The sequence below is a fragment of the Dunckerocampus dactyliophorus genome, chromosome 3, assembly GCF_027744805.1.
Source record: "Dunckerocampus dactyliophorus isolate RoL2022-P2 chromosome 3, RoL_Ddac_1.1, whole genome shotgun sequence".
Lineage (NCBI taxonomy): Eukaryota > Metazoa > Chordata > Actinopteri > Syngnathiformes > Syngnathidae > Dunckerocampus > Dunckerocampus dactyliophorus.
The window spans coordinates 22,007,353-22,026,086 of record NC_072821.1 but is presented as its reverse complement, the minus strand read 5'-3'; the positions used below and the strand labels follow the sequence as shown (position 1 = coordinate 22,026,086).

At 40.8% G+C, this 18,734-nt stretch overlaps 1 protein-coding gene across 9 annotated transcripts in view; it reads right to left on the bottom strand.

The window, feature by feature from the left end:
• The window catches only part of nav2a (neuron navigator 2a), a 229,267-nt gene that overhangs the window by 91,894 nt on the left and 118,639 nt on the right, over window positions 1-18,734 (bottom strand). Inside the window, exon 1 of one of the 9 annotated variants that reach the window (XM_054769970.1) lies at window positions 5,882-6,181. The exons of the other annotated variants lie outside the window; for them this stretch is intronic. Within the exon in view, the coding sequence (XP_054625945.1) occupies window positions 5,882-5,932 (51 nt within the window). The 5' untranslated portion in view covers window positions 5,933-6,181. Of the gene's footprint in view, window positions 1-5,881; window positions 6,182-18,734 lie in introns of those variants that run through there. 9 annotated transcript variants of the gene reach the window in all.

The window sequence follows — 18,734 nt, the reverse complement described above, 5'->3', positions numbered from 1 at the left end:
ACTTTAGAGGTTCCACTGTGTTCACATAAGGAGCAGTTAGCATTTCCTTTCTCGGTCTGCTCTCCTCTACTTTTCCATCACTAAGCTGCTTAAGCTGCTGCTTCTTCTCCGTCCCCAGAAGGACGCAGCACGGTTTTGCCCAGTGTGGGGCTTCTGTTTTCTGTTGTACACACACATCTTTCTGAAGTGGCTTCTGACCGCAGAGTGCTGAAGCCCTCATGTCACTGCTTGCTCGGAGTTTGGCACATGAAAGCTGTGTGGCTTTGTGGGCACATGGGAGACCAAACGACTTGGCCTCGTAGTCTGCAGTATGGGAAACATCTATCAGAAAGGGGGAAAAGACGTGCTTGAAAATAACTGCTGAAGGATGGAAAAACCTCACTCTCCAAAATAGATATATTTGGGCCCAATACACACTTGACTTACTTGATCCTATTTCTCCCAATGCAGTCTTAACCCTGAAACATGCTACCTTGAAGTGGTAGCATTAGTAGCATTTGTCTTCAAGCTGTGTTGAGTCAAACAGGTTACAGCAAACTAGGGAAGATACTCTACAGGTTCATTTGTGTCAAGTGTTAGCTTAAATATGAATGACAGCCAAGCATACTGAAATTGCAACTACCGTAATTTCCAGTGTATAAGTCGCTAGCTAGTTTTCTGTCATGCTTTGAGCTCTGCGGCTTATATAGTGATGCGGCTAATTTATGGCAAAAATAACTACAGTCCCAATGATGCTTAGAGTGAAGCTACATGTAGTGATTTGCACGAGTAAAGTGGACACTAATGTGTTTTGAAGTCTTGCAGCGATTGTGTTTTAATCTGACAAAACTTAAGTAAGTTTCATAGTAGAATTACCACAGCTTCTGTTTGAACTGCTTGTGCCCCGGAAGATGCTGGGAACTCTCAGTGTAAAAAAGCGTCTCACGTCTCATCATCGGAGCTAACGAGTGACACTGGGAACACTGAATGGAGATAGGATTGCAAGGTTTATAGTGTGTGAAAAAATCCACTATCACCAACGGGTTTCGCAAGGCTGGACTACTGCGTGATGAAGAAGACAGCTCAAGACTCATTTGTCTCAAGACTAAAAAGTGACACCGAGAGCGGTGTCGGTAGGTGTTGGTGTCTGGTAGGTTCAGGTTTAACTAGGCCGTATTACACGCACTGTTCGGAAAAAAGCATTTACTTAATCAAAAGTTTAAAAAAATCTTTCTGTGTAACATTTTTCTGTGTACTAAATATCTTTATACAGTCACCCTCCTCTATATCATGGCTAGAATATTGCTCCCTCACCATACTGTGGTTTTTCAAAAAAATAATTAAATGATAGCTGTTTCATGGTTGACTATCGACTATTGTTAGTCAAAAAATATTGAAAAACATGCCATTGTTGAGATGGAGTGGAAGAAAAGGTTCTCCTCTCATTTTGTGTGGAAGTGGTATGTGTTGGCTTCTTTGCTCTTCTTCCCTTCTTCCCTTTTCTGAAGTTTAGAATAAGTACATTGGAGAGGCTAACTAGTTATCTCAGTAGGTTGCTATGCTAGCAGCGGTCGTCTGTTGTGTCCCTGTCGTGATCCCGTAGCCTGCGCAATGTGTTGTAAACAAAGAATAATAGGACCGTAAAAGTGGTGTTATTTCATGTCTACAGTGCTCTAATTATGTTAAAACCTGTAATTACAACGTCACAAACAGGTTTTCTATGCTTAACTACAAACATACTCAGTTTTTTAAGATTGTGTTCTACTTGTCGGAAATTCACTTATCGCGGTCGGGTTACCAGTTAACCAATTAACCATGATAAACGAGGGACAACTGTAGTTCAGAAATTACGGTATTTAACAGACGACAGCAACACAAAATGTTAAAACCTGTCCAATCAGGTTGTGCCTTGATGCATATGTTTTTACGAGGCAGCCTTGGGCTCATTGATAAAAGTGTCAGTATGAACACTAAGCAAACCAAACAAAGTGTGTGCACCATTTTAGCTTTCATCCCGGTTAGCGTGTATTTCGGTTAAACATCAAAAATTTATGGATACATTTTGCCATTTGCTTACAATATGGCACGTGACCGGTCATATTATTAATACGCTGTGTGAGTCCAAATGTGTTCTTAATGTATTTTTAATCACAAATGTTCTTCTTAGCATCCCGAGCTTGCTAACAAAATGGCAACCGGAACCAGAAGTTGGCTATGTCACCCGTCTATGATGTCATCAGCAGTGGACTTTGTTCACACAAAACACTTTTTATGGTTTTACAATTATCATTTTACATTCATGAAACAATGCAAATGCATAAAAATGATGAACAAAAAGGATAAGTTAACATTTAATATTACTTTTACCTTCACTGAACGTGCGACTGTTCCCAAAGACACAATGTAGTATTTTTCACCTTCTTTTATCAAAATGCTGTGACGTTTCTTTGGCTTTATTTTGGGTTATTGAGCTGAGAAACACTATTGAATTCAATAAATAAATCATGTTAAAACAGGATGGTGGTGTTGAAGAGGAAGGTGTTGATCTCACTGCCATATCGTCTTTGGGAACAGTCATGTCAAGAATCACATCTAAAGCCTAGGTCACAACGGGACTTACAATTTTTTGGGCTGTGCGATTTGTGGCATCCTCCAAATTTTTTGTTTGTTTGTGGAGAACATAGTCGTGGTGACCATGAACGAGTAAGATCACTGCGCACCCAACGTACGACCTGTGTGCCAAACGTGCCTGCCACGCAGGAAATCTGAGGCTGCTCAGACGCACGGCTGTCGCTTCATTCGTACAGCCAAGGCACGTAAGTTGTAAGACCAACGTCCATCAAACTTGCAATAAAAGTACTGATCTTGCGTTTCCATGTGGGCTTCGTATGAAGGTTGCAAGAACTGTGCACGATCTGTGCGCCGCGGTACCAGAGACGTAAGATCCACACCGGAGACACGATCGGTTCTGCACAAACGCGAGACCTACATCACTTCCTGCACTCACAATTTTTTTTACAACAGAGCTTCTGTGATGTCACGTGTCGTGATATTTATTATCATTTTTTTTAATTCATGAACATAAATGGTCAATAACCATACTTAATATTGGGGGTCCTTCCCCTTAATGACACTTATTAAAATACTTCACCAGCATTTAGATCGTCTTTATTCACCAACTGTGATCTCATGCAGCACATACGCAGATGCGCCACAGGTAGGCCTGTCACGATTAATAACTGTCACGATTATAAATCGATTAATCGAACACTAAAAAAAAACAACCAAAGTCGATAATTTTGCCGGCCTTGATACATTGACATGTGTGTGCGTGTTTGTTTTTTTGTTTTTGGCTATGATTGTGATTTTTTATTTAAGTGCAAATTTTTGCCCAAATAATCCATTTTATTTCCATTGAGGTTTATTTTGTCTTTTTTGTTTGTTTAATTTACTTAAAAGCTCTTGACATTACAATTACAATGTTAATACTCTTGAAAAATTGAAGTTTATTGCTTTTGACACGATGTAGTCTCATTACTTTGCCATATAAATAATGAAAAAATGGTCTCAAAAATGTTGTCAATAATCGACAATAATTTGTAGAACAATTATCGTCCAGCAACATTTTTTATCGTGACAGACCTAGCCTAGCCACAGGCATATACTGTACATCATATTCTGTACCGTAAATAGCAAAATGTATTGCAACAAATATACATTGATAAATACAAATACAGATCCAATAAACCGTATAAAATAAAGCCGTGGGCACCCCTGCAGCTTTTTATACCCTGGTTTTCGTGCAAGTGATGCACTCTCGTCATACGGGTAACACACGACCAACTTACTAGATACGCATGGAGGACGTATGAAATGTATGAATGTGCATTGGCCACAGTAATTACATATGTGGGGTGCATGTGGGGTGCATGTGTGGTGCGCGACAGACATACACAAGTCCGCAAGTGCAGCGTATAATAAAATCTATATTTTGCCCAAACTTGACACCAGCAAAACATACAAAAGACGCACGTTGGCCGTACGGACGACACATGAAGACGTACAAAGTGCGTATGTTTGTCTTGCAATCTGACAAAAACATAAGCATGTAGACCGACCGTAGGAGCCTGTACCACCAGTTGTGACCTATGCTTAAGTAACCCTAAATGTTCATTTATCTCTTTCATTCAGAATTTATATGTATTTATATATTATATACTGCATTTTCTGAATAAAAAATTAGCATTGTAAAACAATAAAAATGCGTTTTGTGTTAACATTTTTGGCTTTCTGAAATGGATTAATTGTATTTACATTATTTCTTGTGGAAAAATGTATTAGGTTAGCATTCATTTTGGTTAGAGTCGGACCTTCTGGAATGAATTAATGACGCTAACCAAGGTTCCCGTGTACTTTGGTCTGGAACTTGCTTTGGAACCTCACACATGCTAACTTTCACATTTTTCTCCACTTTTGCCCTCAAAACTGCCATGATCTGCTATTACTTGGGGTCGCGTTACCTCAGGATGGAAAGACATGATAGCTGGTGTAATCAATAAAGTCTTTATTTTACAAAGGATGAGCTAGGGCTAAAACTCACCATGGAAGATGGGGAATGGGAACACACCCAAAAAGGAGACTATTAATTACAGGAAGTAGGAATAATGCTTACGAGGATGCATAGAGCATAATTCCAGGTGAACCTCTAACAAAAACGTCATACAAAAACGCCGCAAACACAACGCAATGATCTGCCAACTAACCTATAGTCCAACCAAACAGTTATTCTAATTACTGCTCAGCCATAGTTGCGCTCACAGTGCCCTCAAACCAAAGCAGAGGCACTATCTACAACAAACATCCATCCATTTTCTTTGCCGCTTATCCTCACTAGGGTCGTGGGCCTATCCCAGCTGACTTTGAGCGAGAGGCGGGGTACACCCTGAACTGGTCGCCAACCAATCGCAGTCCCGAAGAAACAGAAATACAAAATAAGAGTCTCAAGAAATGTAAGTGCACAATAAGAAAAGCAATTCCCAAGTCTAACCTGTCACACGGAACGTGACAAAAACAAGTCATATAAATCCAAGATGTGGACCCATGGGCTGCTTGAGCCATATATGAGCATGAGGACCATGACAATCGGATAATCAATAGGTCAGTATTGGAGCAGAGAGGATTATGGACATTGACTACACTTCATAATAAAAAGGAAGGCTATTTTAATTTATGGAAGTCCGTCCACATTCAAGTGTGCAGGCGTGTAATCCCTTACTCATTTTCACACACACCCACACACACACATACGCATACTGAACCCGTGGCCCACCAACCCCCCCGTGAGTCATGCTGTGTGGAGGTTAGCAGTGTGTAATTAAAGCAGTCCTCTTATCAGCATATCTCTAGACTCTGGTAATAACCTGCTTGCTCCATCTCCTCTTCCTCTGTGGCCTCACAGCAGGTCCAGATAAGGAGCATGGCTGAGGAACACGCAGAGGGAGAGAAAGCAAGAACAGAAATAAGGATAGACATCTGCCGGTTTTGTGTGAACTCAATCGGGTGCTCACTCTACAACTTCAAAATGGACCAATCACACAGAGCAGCTTTCTCAATTATTTGCGCCACATGACAACCTAACACCTGCGCTGTCCTGTTTTTTATCACAGTCGCACAGATCCTGCTCAATATTGACTATTGATGCCGCATGGCACGTATGTGGCAAGACAGACAGCAAAGGTTCTATTCACGATTTCAAATACAATTTTAAAGTAAGTAAGTGCAGGTGATCTCACCACTATACACTTAATTGCAGTCCATGATGAGAAAGCTATGACTGTATTCTCTTAATGCAGTGGAAATGCAAATCATATGTCATTATTGAGTTATTTTATGTTCCGCCTACCAGTTTCATTGTAAGGTTCTTTGGATCCAAGCGGCAAAGCATCAAACTCATGCTGCTTCTTGCAGCTTCCTTCAGACACACCTGCCTCACATGAAAGAGGACAGCAGGCTGGCCAACCAGGCCCAAGCCCCATCCATCACAGCCTGATATCAAAGCAGTCCACAGTGAGAAAATCCACAAAAGAGAAAAGAATCCAGTAGAAGGTTGCAGGTTTGGCCAAGAAACAGTCCTGTGTGAGTGCACCTTGTGGAACTGACCAAAGTGCTGTTTTGCTGGAGCCCAGCAGGTTTCTGCAAGCCGGAGGATGGGGGAGTGGCTGAGCACCTACAGCTTTTCTCCACCCACTCCAGGATACAGTGGAGGGAAAAATAAATAGAGAAAGCGAAAGGCAAGAGAAGCTCTGCGGCCTCTGCTGCCACTCGGACAGGGAGCCAAAGCAAATGTACTAAAAGAGGAAGGAGGAGTGGATCCCTCATTGCCTACCAAGCCCCCACCTCCGAGAACACCCACGGCAACACATTGTGTTATTGCTTTTCAATGGACCATTGGTCATATGGGGAGGAGAAAGAAAATAAAAGGGGCAGACCTCTTAACCTCCTACTTCCCCTCCCCCTGCGGACAACCCCCTCCCTTCACAAAAAAGTGAAGGAAAAGGACACAAAAAGGGATGATTGGTGCACCCTTGATAACAGTGAAGAAACCACATAGCGACGAGCGCACGAGCCAAACCACAAAGAAGTCAACACTGTTTCCTTTCTATTTATTATTTCTTTAAACGGTTGCTTTGCTGTAGGTTGAAAAAGTGCCAAGATTTATTTTCACTCACCAGAGATGGAGCATCCCGCTCTCTGATCAGCCGTCACCCACAACGCACTGCAGCTGCTGCGTGTGCATATTTATGCGCATGTGAACAGAGCGTTCATAACCAAAGTATTTCTCTATGTGTGAGTGTGTGTGTAAAACAGCATAGGGGCGCGTTCCAACCCCGTGTGCACACACACACACACACCACCACCGACCACAAATGACAAGCTGAATTTTTAAATTTTGGGAAAGGCCCAAGATTCACTAGAAGTTCCCACACTAGGGGACGCTTGATCACTTCCAGCAGGCCGAACCAAAGTGCATCAGGAAGTCAACAATAAAAAAAAAATTATCCCTTAAGTTGTGTAAAATATAAACAACAAAAGGCAACTATTGGGGAATCCTTACAAGACATGTCAGCAAATACCAAAGTGAACAAATGGGGCCCCCCGGCACACTCTAAAAAATGTAATTGAACAAGAAAACTAAAAAAAAAAAAATGCAAAAATGGAACAATCAGCAATATTTTTTACAAGAATCAAATAAAAATATTAAGAGAAAAAAGTTGTAATCTAGTGAGAAAAATTCATAATTTTACAAGAATAACATTGTAATATGATGAGAAAAAATAATGTTATTTTAGTAGCATAAAGTTGAAATATTAAAGAAAAAAAACAGATTTTTTGAAAAAGTTGGTGTGCTACGTTTTATTTTTTAAAGCACAATTCTGCATGATTCAGTCTTTAGTAACTTTTGTTAGATAAGATTCTGTATTAATACACAATTTAATCATATAAAATAAATAATTGTATAATAAGTGTAACAATTACTACAATTCTACTAGTGATCAGTTTTTTTTTTCCTGTATTGTACCCCATTCTAAAAATGTGAGTAAATTTTATTCAAAAAAAGTCAAAGATCAAGCTTGAATCTGCACGAGCTGCTTCCCATCATGCTTTGCTGCACTGCTCTGTAAATTGTTGTTAACATTACGGGTTTAATGTTACATACTACAATAATATCCGTTATCTCTTCTCTTCTATTCATCTGACACCATCACTATAGTTAGTGTTATATGCAGTTAACCCTCCTTCCCCTATTGGCCCTAATCAGCATTGATGTAATGGCTCTAGTAGCAGAGATGTCAGCATTTAAAGTTTGTGTTAAACCATTTTAGCACAGACTTGAACAAGCTCATTAAGTGCAGCCACAGTGAATGGGCCAGGAATGGTTCCTTTCACCATCCCAGACAAATCTGTGTTTCAAGGACAAAAGAAAGGGGCATAACCCCAATGTGCTGGGGTCTTTGTTTCAGGGCATCCCCAGTTCAGTTCTCGCAGGGAGGGTGGGTGTGTTGATAAGGGGGTTGGGGTGGCCCTGCTGCCTGGCTGTTTCCTTCTTGATGAGGGCACAGAGGGGGACTGAGGGGACATATGGACACACTGAGGGCAAAGAGCAAAGCACAAAAGTGAGAGGACATGTTCACTTTTAAAGTGGGGACTAACTATGCCTTTTATTGACTTCCTCTCTTGTAGATTTATTTTCACTTAATGTAGTGTGACAACCCATCATTTATATATTGTTATATATTTATATATTGTTTTTTTAATGTGCTTGATCTTTTTGTGTTTATTTTTTGCAGGAAGCAACTGATTGGCCCCGCCGTCTCTGGAGCCTATGCATGTGTGCAGGTGTGCTCTGCTCCCTGCTCTGCTTATGCTGCCTTGACCTCTGCAGGCTCGTCTTCACCTCCTTGTCATGCTCCTGGGCCACTCAGTTGATTTTCTCTGGCTGCTGGTGTTACGATGAGCAGCAGCCTGGGTTTTCTAACTTGTGCAAACGCTAACCTGGCGGACTTGACCTCAACTCACTAACAGCCCCGCCTCCACCTACTTGGACAAAGGGGATGAATGAGAGGAGGGTTCACTCTCTTCGTTCATTCCAATATAGAACCAACGCGCCCAGACAGATGCAGAGTGAACCCTCTTGTCATCCAACCTGTGTGGTAAAGAGAGAGGACAGAGAGGAAAACAAACACGCATGCACGTGTCAATTTATCGAGGCGGGCAAAATGATCAACTTCGTCTTTATTTATCGTTCCATTAATCGATTTATTGATTATTATGACAGGCATCGTACACACATATGCCTTTGAGTTTGCATTTAGAATAATTTTTGTGTGATACCTCACATACAAGACCATAATACTTTCACACATATGTGGTGCTTGCAGAAAGAACCCTAGCGATGCCAATTTTCTGTAATTGGACACATCCATCAGCACGGAATAACCCAATCCCCCAAACTAAAAACCCTAACCATGAAAAACTGATATTGTATTATGTGGACATCTGTGGTCCATGTAGGACATGAAAGCCTGGGGCAATCTAGGTACAATAAACACATTGTAAAAGTGGCACGATTGGGGATGCTCCAGGGGAAGCCATACAGCCAGTGAACTGTCAGAGCAAAATCTGATTATTGTCACAATCCTGTGAATGATGTTAAAGCAAAGTTGATTTATACTGGTTTAAGTATGTTAGCATCTTCCACGACAAGGAAAAGTCCATTTAAGTCTGAAGATACAATCGACATGAATGCATCCCATACCAGCAACTACCGGGCTCCGAGGTAACTGTTTAGAAGTAAAAAAACATGCAAGGTTTCCACTATGTCAGATAGTTCCCCCCATTCTGTCAGTTTATAATACTTTTAGATTTGTTGCATCTAATCTTGGGATAAGAGACTGACATCATTGGCTCTCCGCAGAGGTCATATTGGTTTACAACCAGTCTCTTGGCCCGAGGTGACCTTGGATACAGGCCTCTGGGGAGGATGACTTCAGCTCCTGTGACCTATCCCTCCTGGCTCTTACCGTCCTTATTTCACACTGCCTACTGCTTCTGCACTGAGATGGAGCTGATTGCGTTAGCTTAACCGCCGCTGCAGCCTGATTCCCCACTGGGCCTCGCTCACAATGACCCTCTTGTCTGCACCATCAGGCTGCTAGCGACAACTTAGTGCAGGGAAAGCAGAGAAGGGGAGAAATAGTGGGCAGGAAGGCACCTTGAAGAGGAGATCAATGAGAGGGTGGTTTACCCAGGAGAAGCAGATGCTCTGCCTTAATTAACATGGTTATGCTCAGCAATGACTTCACACAGGAAGGCGAGGGGACGAGCACACAGGAAGTGGAATCTGATCGAGACGCATTAGGCCGAGATGAGGTCATGACTGGAGCCAAATGTTATAGGCTTGCTTGGGTCCTTTAAAGTGTAAATATGATTGCTGCACTTGCATTACTAACTACAGTAATCCCTCGTAACTCGTAGTTAATTGGTTCCACACCCAAATAAATGGCATATTTTCATAGTTTTCATAAAGTTTTAGTTTTAGTTCTAGAGCATAAAAAACCTGTTTATGGTCTTCTCATGTTTTACCATAAGAGCCCTCTAGACATGACATACCAGGTGAAGTCAGCTGTATTTGCAGTGTGCCATCTTGTGAAATTTTACAATGTACAGCATGAAATGTTGTCATTTGGGTCGTATTACTTAGGTTCATTGCTGTTAAAGGGGACTTATTATGGTTTTCCTCTTTTCTGACCAGAAATGGTTGGAGTTGCTGATTCCAGGCCAGCAAGAGAAAAATTTGCTTGTCTGTCACCAGCATTTCACACGGGACTGTTTTGTGAACATGGGCCAAGACGAAGCGGGACTATCCGCCAAACTGTTGCGGAAGTCCGATGCCTTTCCAACGTTACTTGGTCGTGTTCAACTGTACATGAAGACGAGTCACAACAGCAAGCCGTAAGTAAGAATTTGTAAATGTCCTAGCTGTGTTTATTTTGTGTAAGTACACAGTTATCGGACAAAAGGGGTTCGGCAGCTGTCCGGAAGTACTCGGGAGCGCTTGGGAGTGTGACCAATCACACCGGAGTGGGCTCGGCGGGAGGCGTAACTAGAGGAGGGTCGGGAGTGGACTAAATTACACAGACCGTTTGGGCGGGAGGCAGGAAACACAGCAGGAAGAGGTGCAGAGTCTGCAAGATCTAGAAAGCTTTCTGTGCAGGTTATCGTGTGTAGCTGAGTCCAGAACTCAATACAAATGCCCGAAAATTTGCATGATAGGTCCCTTTTAAGTTAGAAACATCCAGTTGCACTGAGTATAGATGTGTGTTGACTAGGGGTGTCACGAGACTCACCCGCTCACGAGACAAGATGATACACAAGATTGGGTCTACGAGAACGAGACAACATTTTAACATCACTTTTAAGAAAAGTACATAAAAAATATATGACAATATATTGCAATCTACTCATTTAATTTCTTTGACGTTACACTCTTCTGCACTGTGTGTGTATGCTAGCGATTCCGCCCCCCACCCACCGAGACAAAAGGGATCACTCCGTTTATGCTGTTGTTCTATGGAGCAAATGCACACAGATGGTGAAATCAATGCACAGAGTGAACCTCCCTCCTGCCTGTTTGGAGTTGGGAGATGAGAAAAACAGACACACATGAACATGCCAATATTTTGAGGCCGGCAAAATTAGCACAATTCATATCACAATTATAATTGTAATTCACAATAATTAATCACAATTATTGTGTGATTAATTAATTTCATATTTTATTATTCTCCCAGGCCTAGTGCCCAGGAGATATTTTTTTCTGAACAAGAAATCTTGTCACATTTTAATCTGGCAAGATCTTGTGACACCCCTAGTGTTGACAGAAGTCACCATCCTGTCACTTTCCATAGTGATGTTGGCAGTGCAAAAGTGGCTGATGTGCGGAGTATTTCTAAATAAATCTAAGTAAATCTATCCAAACTAGTCAAACAACAGAACAGGGCCGTATGTGGAGAACAACTTATCTATTTCATGTTCCACCATCCTGCTTGAAGCTGATAGTGATACATGTGTGGTAGGGTCAAAGGTCTTATCTGCAACCAGGCAACAAACTGTTGTAGTAAAAAGTGAAGAGGATCCAAGTCATGTTAGGACTCTATCTGTTCAAATCACACTCCATCAATGTTGTGTCCATTAAATCTATTTTTAACTTGCAGCTTTCTGAGGGGACATTTTTGTCTTTTGTCATGTAAATGTTAAAAAAAACAAAACAAGAAGCAGCCACCCAGACCGCAGCCAATCTGTCCTCCCCTGGGCAGGGAGGAGAACATTAGCAATCCAGTGCAGCACAGCAGTACACGGCCGTTCACTCTCTGTCTTCAAGTTGACCAGTAAAGCCATGGAAGCCCAATATTGCCTTCTACATGGCGCTAAGGAGGAGGAGCAAAGATGTTCTGCAATTGGAGTTTGCGTGACAATGTTTGTGTTCTGTATCAGCTTTTTATCATCATGAGACATAAAAAGTCTATGCACAAGTCCATCCATCTTTCCCTTTATTCATTTGGCCATCCGGTGGCTTAAAGTCTAGAGCAGGGGTCACCAACACGGTGCCTCGCCAGCCTGTTCTAAAAACAGCAAAATTGTTTTTTTGGTAGCTATTCTCATTTAAATCACACTTAGATGTAAACTGGAAACGACAATATATTAAAAAAATACTTACAAAATTGTTTTTAATATAAATGAACTCTGACCTCGTATAGTTCAAAGGTCAGTATTGTGCGCATGACCAAAAGGTAGCGTTTGTGGAGATATACCGTACAAACATGGTGTAAAGAAGCGAGCCGGCGCAGCAAAAATGAGGAGCTGACTGACCCCCAGAAAGACAGAAAACATATAATTTTCACGATGAATGGGAGGTAAGAGTTTTTTTGTTTTTTTTACGGGACATCGAGTCACGCAAGCTACCATGCTAACTGCACACAGGGAAAGGGGCCGCAAGATAAAGGCAGCTTTGTGCAAACAGCAATGTTTTTACACAAGACGATTAAAAAAACTCCCCAAAAGCACCGAAGCCTTATTTAGAGCTCAACTGTTGATTAAGAAAAAGAAGGCCTTTTCAGACGGGGAGGCTGTCAAAGAAGCAATGATGCCAATTGCTAAAACTGTACTTGAAGACGAGAAAGAAAGCGATGTAATCTCCCCTCTCTCCGGTGTTCAACAGGGGGCAGAAGAGTGTCGGTGATGTTTTACATGATTTATTATTTGTACAAACATGGTGCAAATTCATGATTTGTGAGAAAATATTAGTGGGCAGTGAAAATGGGACACTGTGATTTCCTGCAACTGTTGTACAAGATCATTTGAAAATATTCAATTTTTTATTTAAATTTTTGCATTCAGAGAAAATATACAAATGAAGTGTTGCATATTGATATTTATCTGTTTCTTTTCTTATCAAATCATTGTTGATATTTATTGTGAGAAATCATAAACATGATCAGTGTCTTCCCATAGATAAATATCATCACTTTCAATTAATAATAACATATAGTTAAAGGTAAATTGAGCAAAGTGGCTATTTCAGAAGAGTGTATCCAACTGGCAGCGCTTCGCATTAATTGGTGTCCAAGAAGTAGCTCTCAGTTTCAAAAAGGTTGGTGACCCCTGGTCTAGAGAGATGCTTCTGATAATTACGAACAATGCAGCATATTCTCACAAACACACCGCCACATTAACAACTGTAAGGCATTTAAAGGATTATCAGGCTACCTCAACTCTCAGCTTATCTTCTGTTCGTTGTTACCTGAATTTATCTGATGGGATTATTAGAGGGAGCAAATTTAAGCCCGACTGTTTAAAAAAGGGATGTTCACAAATGTATATCATATGTACATAGAGGTATGTATATAATATACCTCTATGTATATTCATATAATTGAGTATTTAGTGACTCGCTGTGGTGACCCCTGCCAGGGAAAAGCCCAAAGTGAAAGCAATTTCCTGTCATTGCCATTTGATTCCATTGATAAACTCCTAAAACCCACAGTCCAATTTATTAGTTTGACACAACAATAAAGCGTCAACATTGTACGCTCAATGTGATTATACCGCAGGGACTTTGCATTTGCTAAACCAGAAATCACAGGTGGGCATAATAATGAATTGATTCATTAATTAAACACTCATAGCACTTTATTTATTTATTTATTTATGTGTATTATTTACTTGTATTAATGTCTCGTCTGTTGTTGTTGCTTAATTTATTGGTATATATGTTTGTGTGTTTATGTTTCTTATGTTCTTATTCTTTCATTTGTTTTCTTTCTTTTCTTGGGAGAATGAACAGAATAAGATTTTCATTGCATGGTATAACTGCTGTTGTACTATGCACATGACAATAAAACTCTCTTGAATCTTGAATCTTGAATCTTAATTGTTTACCAATCCGCCATTTGTGTGGAATTGGGGTGCACATTGTTGATTCGGTTTGCCATCTGACGAAGCACAACCCAACAACATCTATGGCAATGCTCCCCCATTTTTATTGAAACAAAGCACATAGTTTAGGTTAGACTAAATGCAGACAGTACACAGGTTAATTATGTACCTACTGCCATCTAGTGGAAGAACATTTAATTGTTCTGTTTGTCATTGTATGTGTCTGGCATAGATAGAACAAAGATACATTATTTGTATTAAATAAATACTCATTTTCAGACCACTTAAGTGAAATTGGATCAATTGGATGACCTCTCGCGGCACAATACTACTTAATAATACTATACTACATCTCCTGTATACTATAGGCAGTATTACCAGTGCAACCAGGGGAGGCAGGTAAGGCAGAGCGTCTGACGAAAAAAAATAAAAATAATAACATAAAATAAATATTAATATTTATCAGTTGAACTGTATTATAACTGTATTTTCTGTATGATTCTAATCCTTTTTAACATTTTCTTGAGTAAAAAAAAAAAAAACGCTGAATTTGCACATTTCCTGATAAACAAACTGATAAGAAAGACTTTCAGAGTCTTTTTAATGGCTTTGATCTAAGTGTGACATCATTATTCTAGCTAATCGGACAATACAATACATACAAATGTCATACAGGAGGCACTTGCAGTACCGCTGCATCCTGAAGGGCTGGAGGCGTGCATGAGCTGGAAGGTGCTTGTCACTGCCATTCTTCCATAGCGGAAAAGCCAGAGTTTTTTGGGGGGGGTTTTGACAGCAGCAGCACTAACTAGCAGAAAGTCAAATGAATTCAAGATGCGTTTATGCGCTGCTGAATGAATGAATGAATGAATGAATGAATGAATGAATTTGACTACAAAGATGGAGGATTATATACCCGACCTCGACAGGAGGTGACCAGACTTTTACAACAAAGTATCTACTTTTCCTGGAGAAGGAAAGGCTGCATGCACCTCATATCCAGATTAAAGGTAAGAACACAAATGTTTTTCACATAATAACAAAAAATTAATAAATTTGTATCTGAAATCTGAAGTATCTGACAACATTTTGTAAACTTTTTTTTTTAACCAAAGTGAATTGGTCCCCTTTTTTTTTGGTTATCCTCTGAAGCAAACTGTACTAACATAAAGAAAAAAACACCAAAATGAGACAGTGCCTCACCAGCCATGAACTGAGTATTCTACTGTTTCACAATTATTCAAATGTCCATCCCTACCACAACACCTCTTTAGTATTCCTTCAAACAGTTCCAATGATGGTCTGATCTAATTAACTTGGTATCCAAAATAATGAATTGAGTTCACAAGTCACTGGATATATATGTGCGTGCCAATCTATCCCATTAGGCATATCATGCCAAATTTAAATAATTCAAATTAAGGCAATGATAATCTCAGGCAATTGCACATATTTAATAATGGAAGATTTAATTGATAGACCTCTGTGTCACTGTCATCCAGGAGTCATAAAAAGTGGCAATTTAATATGTCTCCTGTGGACCTGTCAGTCCTGCTTTATTTATACAGAGATCACATCTGTAAATAACATCCAATGACCTCCTTTCTTTGCTCTATATTCCTTTTATTAATGTTTTTGTTAGTTCAATTCAGCATCCAGACTGAGCTGAGCCCTCACAGTGACCCTAATAAAGCCTATATTTACTCAACGGATGGCTTTATCTGGAAAGATACTTATCAGATAGGCGCCCCTTATCACGCTGGCACATGGACAATTCATTTGCTGCAGTCATGTGTGTGTGTTGTACATAAAGGTGTGTCTGTAGTGCAACTGAATGAAAGCTGTTGATGTGACCGTTGCATTAATAAGAAGATTAGAGCAAATATGCAAAAAAGGTGGCCTTGAGAAGTATTGGGTTGCAAAAAAATAATAACCACCAGAGGGCAGCGGAGTTGCCTACAGAATACCATGCACACATTTATACATTGAGCAATAATGTAGATAATGTCTCCAAAACGCACATACACATGTAAAATACTTCCGGCTTTTCAAACACTGAGCAGAGGTCCTTGGATGCTCTGCTAGCATGATGGATTAAGTCTTCCTTACAGGTGAGCACAACATGTTGGTGTGTTTGGAGCCAACTGGGCCATCCAGCTGGGCCTCAGCTACACACTTTGTAACCACTCCACTGATCCCTTAGATAAGTCATATTCTCTTTGGAGCTACTTGTGAGACAGCAGCACTTTCTGCTGTACTACCTACCCACCTAGAATGTGTTGGTGTACACCAGTGTTTCTCAAACAGTGGGATGCACCCTAGGTCCAGTTGCATATCAGAGCCTTTACTTTCAAGCACTGTAAAAATGAACATATAGAAATAAAGCCTGTCAATTACGACTTCCATAAGATACAAATAATTTCTCCGTGACATTCAACATAAACAAAATGCATTCACACAAGCTAGCTCGGTCCTAAATTACACCTCCAAATATGACAACAAATTCAACAATTAAATGTGCATTCCACTTAAACAAATGATGCATAATAACTATAACATACTCTCAGGCATACCTTTTCTACGGCAAGAGACAGCATTGGCACATTGCACGTCCCAATGGCAGTAATTACTTTCTGACTGAATGCAAATGCATATCTGATCCGATAAATCTTAAGTAACTTTGATCAAATGTAAAATTACTACACCTTCTGCTTAGATATTACAGGGATAGTTCGGATTGTTTTTCCCCATCCGTATTGTAGTCCAGCAATAGCGACTTAGCCCCCACTTGGTCTCCTAAGTCCTGTTCTGGTCGGATTTTTGTGATGAAGAACGTAGATCCACTTAGTTGGTAGCGACAATTAAGTAAAGAATTTGGCTCCTGTAAACAATATGCTTTCAAAAGATGAATACATTTGCATTACAAAAATGCCTTCCCCAAAAAATCTGACTTCACAAAACGCTCAGTGTTATATTTGTCTCCTGCCGTATACCTGCACACTGTCGTCTGTGGATTTATGTGTATCTGATGAGGACACTCACGGTAATGCCACTTTTCTTCCGTGACGGAGAGCCGTGAGCCATCTTGTTTACGTTTGTGTTCCACAGCGAAAGAAGATGCCAACGTCTTTATCACATACACATGAATGCACAGGCGACAGTGCGCAGGGATACAGCGGGAGACAGCTTTTTTTGAGAAGGCATTTTTGTGATGCAAATGTATTTACTCTTTTGAATGCATTTTGTTTTGAGAAGCCAAACTCTTTACTTACCGTAAATGTCCCCACCAACTAAGCGGATCTACGTTCTTCATCACCAAAATCCAACCAGAACTGGACTTAGGAGACCAAGTGGGGGGTAAGTCGCTGTTGCTGGACTACACTGCTGATGAGGATGTCATACAACTCCATGTCAAAAAATCCAAACTATCCCTTTAAAACAGTGCCGCAGCTGTTCAGCTATGATGGAAAAAAAAACATCCACACGTCGCTCGTAGACGCTGGGAACACCAAGGTAGGTTAGACTGCAGGGTTTAAAGTGTGTAAAGCACATGATGTGCAGTTCCGATAATGCTCCACACACTGCCGCTTCCACATTACATTTATTATCATTCATAGTAGCGATGCCATAGTTCACATTCTGATTGGCTCCTGTCTGCCCTGTTCTCGCGAGACAGCTTTTCTCCAACCTCTTACTAGGTTTTAACCTGGTGAGATCTCGTGAGACCCTTAGCTGTTGCAGATCTCAGCTCATTTTATTCATCTATTTTGATAATCAGGTGTTTGTATGCTGCATGCTCTGGTTTGTACGGATAAATAAATACATATTATGAGGTGCTCAATAGTATCTGTGGCACAAAAAAATGTCGGTCTCCTAGAGGAGCATGACGGAAAATAATTGAGAACCACTGGTGTACCCTGACTTTAGCTGTGACTTTACTGAATGACCCACCAATCTCTCAATTACATTCTTGCGTGTGTGTGTGTGCTTATGTTTTTGGTGTTTATGAATAGCACAGTGTTGAAATGAAGGTTTAAATTATGCACTTGACGGTCTATGAGACAGTATGACGAGGCAGTCCAGTTATGAGAAATGACTCAAAGCACAGCCCGTGCTTATGACTGTCCTGGCTATTTACTTCTACTGTGGGTAGAATGTACGGATCCTACAGCACCTACATTCTATTTATGACTGTAAAATAGATCCTTTCTTTCTCACAATGCTCCTGAGAAGAATACAAAAGCACCGTATTGTGACTCTCTGCGGGAATCAACTACCGACATTCTGTTCATCACACCCTTTGTAAGGGTCATTGTTGATGGATGGTGTTTTTGTATATGCTGCTAGCCAGGGAGGTCAAAGGTTAACACAGCCAAGGGTGAAACTGGCTGCTTTATCAGCACCACAGGGATGGAGAGAGGCAGTGAAGGACAGAAAGAGAGCGAGGAAGTCACAGAAAGTAGGTCAGTGAGAAAACGTGATTAGCCATCAAACAGCATCAGTGGACACTGTTGCGCTCCCCTGGCTATCATCACATGCTGGTCTCCTAAACAAAGCACACTGATGCTTTACGGTAAAGACAGGTTGCCAAGCATGCACTCGCTTGCGCCACAATATACACACTCACTCCTCTTCCCACACTTGAATGCCTTACAAGGCTGCTGAGCAATCCGCTAGCCCCTTGCAGCCGTTTGTGTGGGGTTGCTAAGTGCAGCCAACATTTAACAAACACAGCATAGTCGCCATGCTGACATGCTGCC